The 12,696-nt window shown below is 45.7% G+C and overlaps 1 protein-coding gene across 2 annotated transcripts in view; it reads right to left on the minus strand.

Moving 5' to 3' along the window:
* Nucleotides 1-12,696, minus strand: part of LOC117525332 (transmembrane protein 266-like) — a 300,763-nt gene that overhangs the window by 187,869 nt on the left and 100,198 nt on the right. For both annotated transcript variants that reach the window (XM_034187181.1, XM_034187174.1), the window contains exon 3: nt 4,329-4,520. In XM_034187181.1, the coding sequence (XP_034043072.1) occupies nt 4,329-4,520 (192 nt within the window). The remainder of the gene's footprint in view (nt 1-4,328; nt 4,521-12,696) is intronic.

The following is a 12,696-nucleotide window of genomic DNA, read 5'->3' on the forward strand; positions in this document are numbered from 1 at the left end:
GGGCCGAACGAGATCACGGTTCGCAACCGATACCCTTTACCTCTGTTGGATTCGGTGTTCACGCCCCTGCATGGAGCCCAAATATTTACTAAACTTGATCTTAGGAATGCGTACCACCTGGTTCGGATCCGGAAGGGAGACGAGTGGAAGACGGCATTTAACACCCCATTAGGTCATTTTGAGTACCTGGTCATGCCGTTCGGCCTCACAAACGCCCCGCGACGTTCCAAGCATTGGTTAATGACGTCTTGCGGGACTTCCTGCATCGGTTTGTCTTCGTGTATCTAGACGACATACTCATCTTTTCTCCGGACCCTGAGACTCATGTCCAGCATGTACGTCAGGTCCTGTAGCGGTTGTTGGAGAACCGGCTGTTTGTGAAGGGCGAGAAGTGCATCGGCCCACATCGGCCTGGACTTTGTCACGGGCCTCCCGCCGTCCCATGGCAACACCACCGTCTTAACGATAGTGGACCAGTTCTCCAAGGCGGCCCACTTCGTGGCCCTCCCGAAGCTCCCTACGGCCCAGGAGACAGCAGACCTCCTGGTCCACCACGTCGTGCGTGTGCATGGAATACCAGCGGACATCGTCTCAGACCATGGCCCTCAGTTCTCCTCTCAGGTCTGGAGGAGTTTCTGCAGGGAACTGGGGGCCACCGTGAGTCTCTCATCCGGGTATCACCCTCAGACGAACGGACAGGCAGAGCGGGCCAACCAGGAGCTGGAGCAGGCCCTCCATTGCGTTACCTCCGCGCACCCGACGGCCTGGAGCATCCATCTGGCCTGGATCGAGTACGCCCACAACAGCCAAGTGTCGTCAGCCACCGGCCTCTCCCCATTTGAGGTGTGTTTGGGGTACCAGCCCCCATTGTTTCCACTTGTGGAGGGAGAGGTCGGTGTGCCCTCGGTCCAGGCCCACCTCAGGAGGTGCCGCCGGGTGTGGCGGACCGCCCGTTCTGCCCTGTTGAAGGCCCGGACGAGGGCCAAGGCCCATGCAGACCGCCGACGTTCCCCGGCCCCTGCATACTAGCCCGGGCAGGAGGTGTGGTTGTCAACAAAAGACATCCCGCTTCAAGTGGACTCCCAGAAACTGAAAGACAGGTATATCGGACCATTTCCCATCGCCAAGGTCCTCAGCCCGGCCGCAGTGAAGCTGCGGCTGCCAGCTTCACTGCGGATCCATCCTGTTTTTCACGTGTCACTGATCAAGCCTTACCACACCTCACCATTCTGCACCCCTGGACCTGCACCGACTCCTGCTCGGATCATCGACGGGGAGCCGGCATGGACCGTGCGTCGGCTTCTGGACGTCCGTCGCAAGGGTCGGGGCTTCCAGTATCTGGTGGACTGTGAGGGGTATGGCCCCGAGGAACGCTCCTGTGTGAAGAGGAGCTTCATGCTGGACCCGGCCCTCCTGGCCGACTTCTACCCCCGGCACCCGGACAAACCTGGTCGGGCGCCAGGAGGCGCGCGTTGGGGGGGTCCTGCTGTGTGGGCCGCTGAAGAGGAGGTACTGCTGGCCCACCACCACCAGATGGCGCCCTGCTTGGAGTGCGGGCTCCAAGCACGAGAGGACGTCGGAGCCGCTGGAAGTGACAGCTGTCACCTATCAACACCAGCTGTCACTCATCACCACCACTACAAAGGCCGGACTGCAACTCCACCTCCTCGCCGAGAAATCTTCTACCATACAGGTAATTCTCTGCTGAACCTTAATCGAGCATTAGTCTGATCTCTCTTGCAGCCGTTTTCCTGGGACGGATTCCTTGTCTGCTGAGTTGGCGTTTGGTGTGGACTGCGACGGCTTCGCCTCCCACCCCACCCAGATAAGTGGTTGTCTCAGGAGCTGTCTGAGTGTGTTATTGGAGGTGGAGGTTCTCCCTCCTAACTGTATACAGACTGTGGGATTACTGAGTGTGCGAACTCACACTCATCCAAGAACTGTTTCTGTTCTCTGCCAGCAGTACCGGGTCTGACTGCTGAAGACAGTGGCCACCTGGGGCGCAGGGCTTGGTGGCTCCGGTGTTCTTCAGATCCGTTGGTGGTGGAAGCTGTGTGGGATCCGGCTCTTCTCGCACCAGACATCTCCTATCTTCGAGCCTGCCACACGTCACCTTGTGTCTGATTGATATTCCGCAATATGTGTATTTGTCTGTACTTCGTTGTGCGCTTCACAACATTAAATTGTTACTTTTTGGCTATTCCATTGTCCCTTCATTAACGCCCCCTGTTGTGGGTCCATGTCATGACACCCTCCCAACAGTGGGTTTTCTATCTTGTGGAATTCTGTGTTTCTTGATGTTTGCTGTAAACGTTGAACCCTCCAATCTTCTCTGTTATTCTGTCGCTGTTTAAACCCGTCATGCAGCAGAAACACTCATTGCTCCAAGAGGTATATGTCACCATGTCAAAAAGCCTCTGCATTGCTCAATTACACACCGTGCTCTTGTCTACATTGTCCAGACATGACACAGACACCCAGCAGCCTCAGAGTTAAGATAAAAATCTGAAAAATCACCATCTAGTATCATTTTAGGCTACAAAAGTTAAAAGTCTGTTTTTAAGACACCACAATCTACATTTCCTTTCTGACAATACTGATACCAGTGAATCCTAAAGCTGGTCCTAACACACCCCTTGCACTGCCATCTCTCCCTACACTACACAAACCTGATTAGTTCAACTTGATGCCTGATAGGCTGAATTTGGCTTTAACACCTGACTGAGCTAATAAGAGAACAAAACAACAGAACGGACTGTTATCAAACCTGGTAAACAGGTTCAGCCAATCATGGAATTTGTTGCATCCTGGTTTTAAGAGTCAAGGGGAGTAGAGCAATGGGATTAGTGGGGTCAACCCAGTTTTATAATCAACTTCTTGAAACACTATGAATATGTTCTCCCAGAATAAGTACAGTTCACATCAACAATATTTAAAAAAAAATCTGTAACAAACATGGATGTGTTACAAAATGCTGTTGCTGAAAATGCTGGGTTTGGACTGCAATGGATAAAACTGTCAATATCACATATCAGCAAAAGTTGACCCAGCATTGTCATCAACACCAGAGATTGTTAGCAGTCAGACTGTTAGCATGCCTTCATGCAGTGAACACTTTTGCTTTATAGGGCCTTGAACTACACTTTATTTCCACATCTGTTTTCGAGAAAGCCGCTCAAGTTTATCCAATTTTGGAACAGTGTGACTATGAAGGTTCAGAGAGGACGTGGCGATGGGTTACTACAGCGGACAGCTCTGTTTGTGATCTCAAAGGGAGACCTGTGGGGTAGACACGGGACCTCTTCATGTTCACAATGTGTGTGTTTACCTACTTATTGACTGTGGTTGGACAAATGACGAATCAAGCAACACAAATGTAATGATGGTTATCAGCTGTTTAACTGACTGTCATGTGGAACTCACAGAAGTGTCAAAGCTAATGAAGCATATGAAGCCATGTGAAGCTCGAAGCAGCTGTGTGCCACTCTGTTCAGTGGTAACACAAGAAAGAATCAAGAAACACATTTGTGATGATGGCTACAGCATGTTTACTTGCCCTCACGTTGAACTCAGAGAACTTCGAAGTGTCTAAGCTTATGAAGCATTCGAAGCCATGTGAAGCCTGCCGGACAGCAGCGCAACATTCTACGACACAGTTCCTGTGTGCCACTTCAGGAGAGGTAAAATGCAGTTGCGTTACAGGGTATGCATTTATTTCTTAGTTTGTCCAATCTGGTTTACACTTATTTATTGTACTTTTAATACTCACTTTCTGAACACTGCAGCCAGACAGATGCACAGCTGACTGCAAATATCAGCTAAATAGGCAATAATAATAGGCAATAGGCGATAATAATCGTGCAGCCCTACATTAGTTTGTAGGTGACTGTATGTGAGATGGATAATTAAAGTTATAGACAAATCTGATGAGTTGGAACATTTTAAAATAAACTTTTATACAGTTTTTATACAGAGCAAACTGGAGGGTTTTTAGCCTTGACAGAGGTATGAACTTTATTCAGTGGCTTCCCTGCTTGTTCAAAATCCATGACTGGTGCACTTCCTCTTGGACACACTTCAGTATGTTCTGCAGATCTTCAGTAACCAGCTGATGAAGCTGAAACATGGCTACAATGGTTGTTGTAGCAGAAAAAACCCCACTAAAAATCAATCTGCAGCAATAAGTCAAATCAGCTTGCATGTGTTTTGTGTGTGTTGCAGTTTTCTCAATTCTGCATGTGTTGTGAAAGGGGTGGGCACACTTTCTGCTTTTACCTCCATCCTCCCCCTCATCCCACAGGGTGGTGCATTGAGCTCGTCACACTCACCCTTCTCTGTTTTCATCTTCATCTGCATTGGAGAGGAGCTGGGATCCAGCCAGCGACAGGTCCAGAGCGGCGAGGGGCAGATCCCTGTAGCCAAAACTCACCAGCTGGACCGGAGGAGCTGTGCACTGGTTCTCATCCTCCACCGGCTGGGAGATGATCTCCAAGTCTGACTGCCCTGCCTGCAGTGCTTCCCTAGTTACAAGCCAACATCAGAAACAGATACAGAAAACACACAAGAAAAAGAAATAAAAAGTACTTCAGATCATATGAACAAAATCAGTGCATATCTTAGATATACGAGGGCTGTCAATAAAGTAACGGTCCTTTTTATTTTTTTCAAAAACTATATGGATTTCATTCATATGTTTCTACGTCAGACATGCTTGAACCCTCGTGCGCATGCGTGAGTTTTTCCACGCCTGTCGGTGACGTCATTCGCCTGTGAGCACTCCTTGTGGGAGGAGTCGTCCAGCCCCTCGTCGGAATTCCTTTGTCTGAGAAGTTGCTGAGAGACTGGCGCGTTGTTTGATCAAATTTTTTTCTAAACCTGTGAGACACATCGAAGTGGACACGGTTCGAAAAATTAAGCTGGTTTTCAGTGAAAATTTTAACAGCTGATGAGAGATTTTGAGGTGATTCTGTCATTTTAAGGACTTTTCACGGTGCGAGACGTCGCGCAGCGCTCTCAGGCAGCATCATCAGCCTGTTCAAGCTGAAAACCTCCACATTTCAGGCTCTATTGATCCAGGACGTCGTGAGAGAACAGAGAAGTTTCAGAAGAAGTCGGTTTCAGCATTTATCCGGATATTCCACTGTTAAAGGAGATTTTTTTAATGAAAGACGTGCGGACGGATCCGCGCGTCGGGACGCAGCCGACGCGGTGTGGCGGCACAGGAAAAACACCTCCGTGTTGATAACCATTTGTAAAATCCAGGCGGCTTTTGATGGCTTTCAGTGGAGTGAGTATATGAGAAATTGTTTAACAGGCAGGACATGTTCCAACTTGTCCTTAAGGCTTTCAACAGAGGTGTTTTTCCTGTGGCGGAGCGTCGCGGCGGCTGCGTCCCGACGCGCGGACCCGTCCGCACGTCTTTCATTAAAAAAAATCTCCTTTAACAGTGGAATATCCGGATAAAATGCTGAAACCGACTTCTTCTGAAACTTCTCTGTTCTCTCACGACGTCCTGGATCAATAGAGCCTGAAATGTGGAGGTTTTCAGCTTGAACAGGCTGATGACGCTGCCTGAGAGCGCTGAGCGACGTCTCGCTCCGTGAAAAGTCCTTAAAGCGACAGTATCACCTCAAAATCTCTCATCAGCCGTTAAAATTTTCACTGAAAACCAGCTTAATTTTTCGAACCGTGTCCACTTCGATGTGTCTCACAGGTTTAGAAAAAATTTTGATCAAACAACGCGCCAGTCTCTCAGCAACTTCTCAGACAAAGGAATTCCGACGAGGGGCTGGACGACTCCTCCCACAAGGAGTGCTCACAGGCGAATGACGTCACTGACAGGCGTGGAAAAACTCACGCATGCGCACGAGGGTTCAAGCATGTCTGACGTAAAAACATATGAATGAAATCCATATAGTTTTTGAAAAAAATAAAAAGGACCGTAACTTTATTGACAGCCCTCGTACACAGTAAAAAAAACAAAATACTGTTAATCACAGCAGTAACACGAACATAACATTGATTACCAATGTTATGTTCGTACAGAAAAATGTATTTAGCTGTGATGCAACACAAAAATAAGAGACTGCATTTCTGTTTGTGCATTTCCATCTGGTGTATACACTCAAGGTGTCACTTATTCACACACACATACACTCACACACTAATATCAGGGTGACACAGCAGCACACAGTTAGCAACTTGGTAATTAAGGACCTTGCAGAAAGGCACCTTAATGATTATCTCTGCATCATGCAGGAATTGAACCATGGATGCTATGAAAATAATAGTCTGTTATTTTTCTCTTCCAAACAAGCATGATCTTAAATCACTGCTTCGAGCTCTTACTGGTGATTAAACCATATTGCTGCTCACAGATCTTCACTTCTCCGCTCAGTCCCTCTCATAACTCTGTGTTGTGACAGATCAATTAGCTGCTGCAGCTCTGTATATCACCATTATTATGAAAGGAATGTCAAATCATGCAGCGCTGTGTCACAAACACCACTGTACAAAGTTTTTAGCTATAATTTTGCTTAAAATATTTAAAAAATGATTTGAAAACCTGCTACAATCATATTGTTAGACATTGGTTTTAAATCCAAATGTTTGCAGGTTACAAATGAATTTGGGTTAGTTTAGTATTCAGTTTGTATTTACGTTAGCTTTTATTATTATGACTGTGACTTTTTGAGCTAACTAGCCCAACCCAATCACATCGCTAAGTCTCCGTGTTTAACAAATATCTCACACAATTTCCAAGACAATATTAAAACCCTCTGGCGTCCGAGGCCATTTTTTGGACAGTTCACTCGCCTGGCATAAATGTTTTATTATTGCTGATAACAGCTCTCCCTGCATCCCACAATCAAGTTTTATGTCTCTTTTTTTTCAGGATAACCTGTCCTTTCATAATATATATGTTTTTGTTGTGTTTTATAAGTGTAATAAAGGTTTACAGTCAGAAATAACAAAGGAAAAGTAAAGCGGAAAATAATTTTCCACACATTTATTCAAAACACACTGCAAACTATAATAAACAACTGTTTTGACACTTTATAAAGGTAATTTGAGGTCTTGTGTGAAAAACTGTACAACAAAAAGGTTCAAACAATAAACACAAATGCACAGTTTGAACAATATATACAAAATGGTCTATGCATTTTTGTTTGTCTTCATCTCAAAGCAATTTCTGTCTGCTATTACACAAAGGTCACATCACAAATTTCCATTTCTACTGTATTTTGGAGTCTTCTGTCTGACTCTACAAGTAGCTTCCATTTCACACTTTGGCTCCTACAGTCTGAGAAGCAGCCCCTCTCCCTCACCTCATTGATATGGTAAACAGTGCATTACGCCAGAGGGAAACAGCCACAGAGTAATCTAGTAACATTCAAATGCAAACTTGTGAAGCAATCCTGACACCCCGAACACAATCTTTGTTTGAGCACATGAGATTGTCATGCGAGGCTCTCTGTCTGCTTTCACTTTTGCTGTGCGCAATGGCGCAGGGTGCATTGGAAAAGTTAGGGGCCTATTCAAACAGGCCAACTAGTAAGATATCACTCCTGAAAATGATCTTTGGTTCATCACATGAGGTAAATATGCCCTACGATTGGATTTTGGAAAACCATGTAACGGTGAACCAGTTCCAATTGGACACTCCCATTGCGCACGCCATCACACAGCTTCTATGAGGAGTACAAAGATGGCTGATGGCTGGCTCAAAAGTCCGCGGAGTTACCTTTTCAGCAGAAAAAGTAAGTTCCATCTCATATCATTAAAAAGTTATTTATAATTTAGTAAAGCTTGGTCCCAGCCGTTGTATACGGCGGCGTCGGCCCCAGAGGGTTAATATCATATATCTGTTGTGTGGGCCGCCAGAAGAGGAGGTACTGCTGGCCCACCACCAGAGGGCGTCCTGCCTGAAGTGCGGGCTTCAGGCACGAGAGGGCGCCGCTGCCACGGACACAGCCGGGGGTGACAGCTGTCACTCATTATCTCCTGACAGCTGTCACTCATTCATGCTTCATCATCTCACTCCATAAAACCTGGACGTCATCTCCACCTCATCGCCGAGATATCATCAAACTGTTCAGGTAGTGTTCTCAGCCTTGAAAGTGAACTGTGTATCAGTCTGAACTCTTTTTTGCAGCCGTTTTCCTGAAGTGTTCCTTGTCTGTGAGATTGGTGTTCGGTGTGACCAGCGATGGCTTCGCTGCACACCTCTACCAGATAAGTGGGTAGACAGGAGCTGCACGAGTGTGTGTTAGAGGTGGAGGTGGAATTCCCACCGTTGTTGCTACTGGGTGTGCACACACCCATATCTTATTGTCTCTGCTCCCTGCCAGCAGTACCAGATCCGACCTTTTGAAGACGGTGGCCACCTGGGGACTCGCACTTGGCGGCTCCAGTATTCTCCGGGTTCGGTGGCGGAGGAAATCGTGTGGTTCCGGTTCATCTCAGGACAGACGTCTTCTATCCTCGAGCCTGCCCACACGTCACCCTTGTGATTGACTGTCTGTAAAATTTCACATTCCACTGTGTTGTGCTCATTCACAACAGTAAAGTGTTCATATTTGACTCTTTCATTGTCCGTTCATTTACGCCCCCTGTTGTGGGTCCGTGTCACTACACTTTCACAACAATATCCATCCATCCATCCATCCATTTTCTTCCACTTTATCCGGAGTCAGGTCGCGGGGGCAGCAGCTCAAGCAAAGCCGCCCAGACCACCCGATCCACAAACACCTCCCCAAGCTCCTCCGGGGGAACCCCAAGGCGTTCCCAAGCCAGCCGAGAGATGTAGTCCCTCCAGCGTGTTCTGGGTCTTCCCCAGGGCCTCCTCCCAATGGGACGTGCCCGGAACACCTCTCCAGTGAGGCGTCTAGGGGGCATCCGGAAGAGCTGCCCGAGCCACCTCAACTGAATCCTTTCGATATGGAGGAGCAGTGGCTCGACTCTGAGCTCCTCCCGAGTGGCCGAGCTCCTCACCCTATCTCTAAGGGAGAGCCCAGCCACCCTGCGGAGGAAACTCATCTTGGCCGCTTGTACTCGCGATCTCGTTCTTTCGGTCATGAGCCAAATCTCATGACCATAGGTGAGGATTGGAACGTAGATCAATCGGTAAATCAAATCAAAATCAAATCAAATCAATTTTATTTATATAGCACCAAATCACAACAAACAGTCACCCCAAGGCGCTTTATATTGTAAGGCAAAAGCCATAAAATAATTACAGAAAAACCCCAACGGTCAAAACGACCCCCTATGAACAAGCACTTGGCGACAGTGGGAAGGAAAACTCCCTTTTAACAGGAAGAAACCTCCAGCAGAACCAGGCTCAGGGAGGGGCAGTCTTCTGCTGGGACTGGTTGGGGCTGAGGGAGACAATCAGGAAAAAGACATGCTGTGGAGGGGAGCAGAGATCAATCACTAATGATTAATGCAGAGTGGTGCATACAGAGCAAAAAGAGAAAGAAACACACAGTGCATCATGGGACCCCCCAGCAGTCTATGTCTATAGCAGCATAACTAAGGGATGGTTCAGGGTCACCTGATCCAGCCCTAACTATAAGCTTTAGCAAAAAGGAAAGTTTTAAGCCTAATCTTAAAAGTAGAGAGGGTGTCTGTCTCCCTGATCCGAGTTGGGAGCTGGTTCCAGAGGAGAGAAGCCTGAAAGCTGAAGGCTCTGCCTCCCATTCTACTCTTAAAAACCCTAGGAACTACAAGTAAGCCTGCAGTCTGAGAGCAAAGCACTCTATTGGGGTGATGTGGTACTATGAGGTCCCTAAGATAAGATGGGACCTGATTATTCAAGAAGAAGAATTTTAAATTCTATTCTGGAATTAACAGGGAGCCAATGAAGAGAAGCCAATATGGGTGAAATATGCGCTCTCCTTCTAGTCCCTGTCAGTACTCTAGCTGCAGCATTTTGAATTAACTGAAGGCTTTTCAGGGTACTTTTAGGACAACCTGATAATAATGAATTACAATAGTGCAGCCTAGAAGAAATAAATGCATGAATTAGGTTTTCAGCATCACTCTGAGACCAGACCTTTCTAATTTTAGAGATATTGCACAAATGCAAAAAGCAGTCCTACATATTTGCTTAATATGCGCATTGAAGGACATATCCTGATCAAAAATGACTCCAAGATTTCTCACAGTATTACTGGAGGTCAGGGTAATGCCATCCAGAGTAAGGATCTGGTTAGACACCATGTTTCTAAGATTTGTGGGGTCAAGTACATAACTTCAGTTTTATCTGAATTTAAAAGCAGGAAATTAGAGGTCATCCATGTCTTTATGTCTGAAACACATTCCTGCAGTTTAACTAATTGGTGTGTGACTTCTGGCTTCATGGATAGATAAAGCTGGGTATCATCTGCGTAACAATGAAAATTTAAGCAATGCTTTCTAATAATACTGCCTAAGGGAAGCATGTATAAAGTGAATAAAATCGGTCCTAGCACAGAACCTTGTGGAACTCCATAATTAACCTTAGTCTGTGAAGAAGACTCCCCATTTACATGAACAAATTGTAATCTATTAGATAAATATGATTCAAACCACTGCAGCGCAGTGCCTTTAATACCTATGGCATGCTCTAATCTCTGTAATAAAATTTCATGGTCAACAGTATCAAAAGCTGCACTGAGGTCTAACAGGACGAGCACAGAGATGAGTCCACTGTCGGAGGCCATAAGATCATTTGTAACCTTCACTAATGCTGTTTATGTACTATGATGATCGAGAGCTTTCCCCCCCCTACTCAGCTCTCTCTTCACCACGACGGTCTGATACAGCGACCGCATCACTGCAGATGCTGCACCGATCCGTCTATCGATCTCACGCTCCATCCGTCCCTCACTCGTGAACAAGACCCCGAGATACTTAAACTCCTCCACTTGAGGCAAGGACACGCCACCGACCTGAAGAGGGCAAAGCACCTTTTTCCGGTCGAGAATCATGGCATCGGATTTGGAGGTGCTGATTTTCATCCCGGACGTTTCACACTCAGCTGCAAACCGCCCCAGTGCACGCTGAAGCTCCTGATTTGACGAAGCCAACAGAACCACATCGTCCACAAACAGCAGAGACGAGATTCTGTGGTTCCCAAACCAGACCCCCTCTACACCCTGGCTGTGCCTAGAAATTCTGTCCATAAAAATAATGAACAGAACCGGTGACAAAGGGCAGCCCTGGCGGAGGCCAGCGTGCACTGGAAACAGGTTTGACTTATAACATCATATAATTCTCCTAAATAATACAACCACTTTCAAGTACAATTGCTTGAAAATACAAACACTGTTGAATAATATCAATTAAATTGTACCTCAGAGTAACTGTGCAAGTCATCTTATGATCTCCTCCAACGAAGGAGGTAATGTTTCCCCCCTATTTATTTGTTTGTTTGTGAACAGCCTGGAGCCCCCAATTTCTCATATATCATTATGACAGTTTTACTGAAGAGTCATATCCTGATAGGCAAGAAGTGATTCAATTTTCAAGTGCAAAGTCAGGAAAAATCTTGGAAAACTGGAAAAATCCCCATCCTTTCACATTGAACGAATTTTCAAAAATTCGTAACTGTCATAAAGATCAAATTTCTTTGTTATTTGAGAGTGCAATGTAGGATTGTATCCTTTATCGTCTCACAAAGTTTGATCCGGATCTCGTCTAACTCGGGCGAATAGCTGTCATTTTGGGCGACTGGGCATGAACGTCGGGCCTCTTGAAAATGCATACCGCCCTCCAAAAGCATGATATTGTATTATTATATCTTAATCAAACGTATCATAATGACACTCATATTTGAAAGTGAGGTGCAGACTGGCACTCACTATTGCCTAACAAAGTTTGATCCAGATTGTGGATTTTGTGGACATTTGAATTTAATATTGCTGTGGCTTAAGCCCCTTTGATGTACATTTTGCATTATATCTCAATAAAAACTGACACTCTCAATGAACTTGCTTCTGACAGATTGTTTGTTGCTGTGAAGCCACTCTGAACTTCACACGGTTGTATACGCTTCTTTTATTTTTGTTTAGCACTCTTCTGGTCATTAATTGTATCTACTCTGAATGTTGTTTAACAACAGTCCTGTTGTGAATCTCTAGCAGTTAGCAATCTCTAGCAGTTAGCAATCGCTAGCGGTTAGCATTCGCTAGCAGTTAGCTTTCACTAGCTAGGTCAACCCCTCCCCTCTGCGTCGTTATTTTTTTATAGCTGTTTCTTTTCTACCCGTTTAATACTTGTGTTCGTTTTTCAGTTGAACTGCTGTGAATTTTAAGTAATTATTTTACTCCTGTGTAAAATCTTAGGAGCGGCTAGCATTTTCGCTAGTGGTTAGCTTGTGTTAGCTATTTCGGACCCCCGTCATCATTTTTTCATTTCATTTTTTTACACTCCTGTTAGTTAATTAACTGTTTAGTGTATTTTATAGCTGCTGCTTTTTTACCTGTTTAATACTTCTGTTAGTTTTTCAGTGTAACTGCTGTGAATTTTAATAAATTTATTTGCATCTGTGTGAGCCTTAGGAGTGGTTAGTTTATCCATTATTGGTTAGCCCGTGTTTGCTTGGCTACATTCTTGAATTTCTTAGTGCACAAAGTACACTACTAATTCTACTTTACACCCTACGTAAATCCTGCGTGATGTTGGAAGAAAGGGTGGCTCTCTTAGAGAGCC

This window comes from Thalassophryne amazonica, chromosome 2, assembly GCF_902500255.1.
Source record: "Thalassophryne amazonica chromosome 2, fThaAma1.1, whole genome shotgun sequence".
NCBI lineage: Eukaryota > Metazoa > Chordata > Actinopteri > Batrachoidiformes > Batrachoididae > Thalassophryne > Thalassophryne amazonica.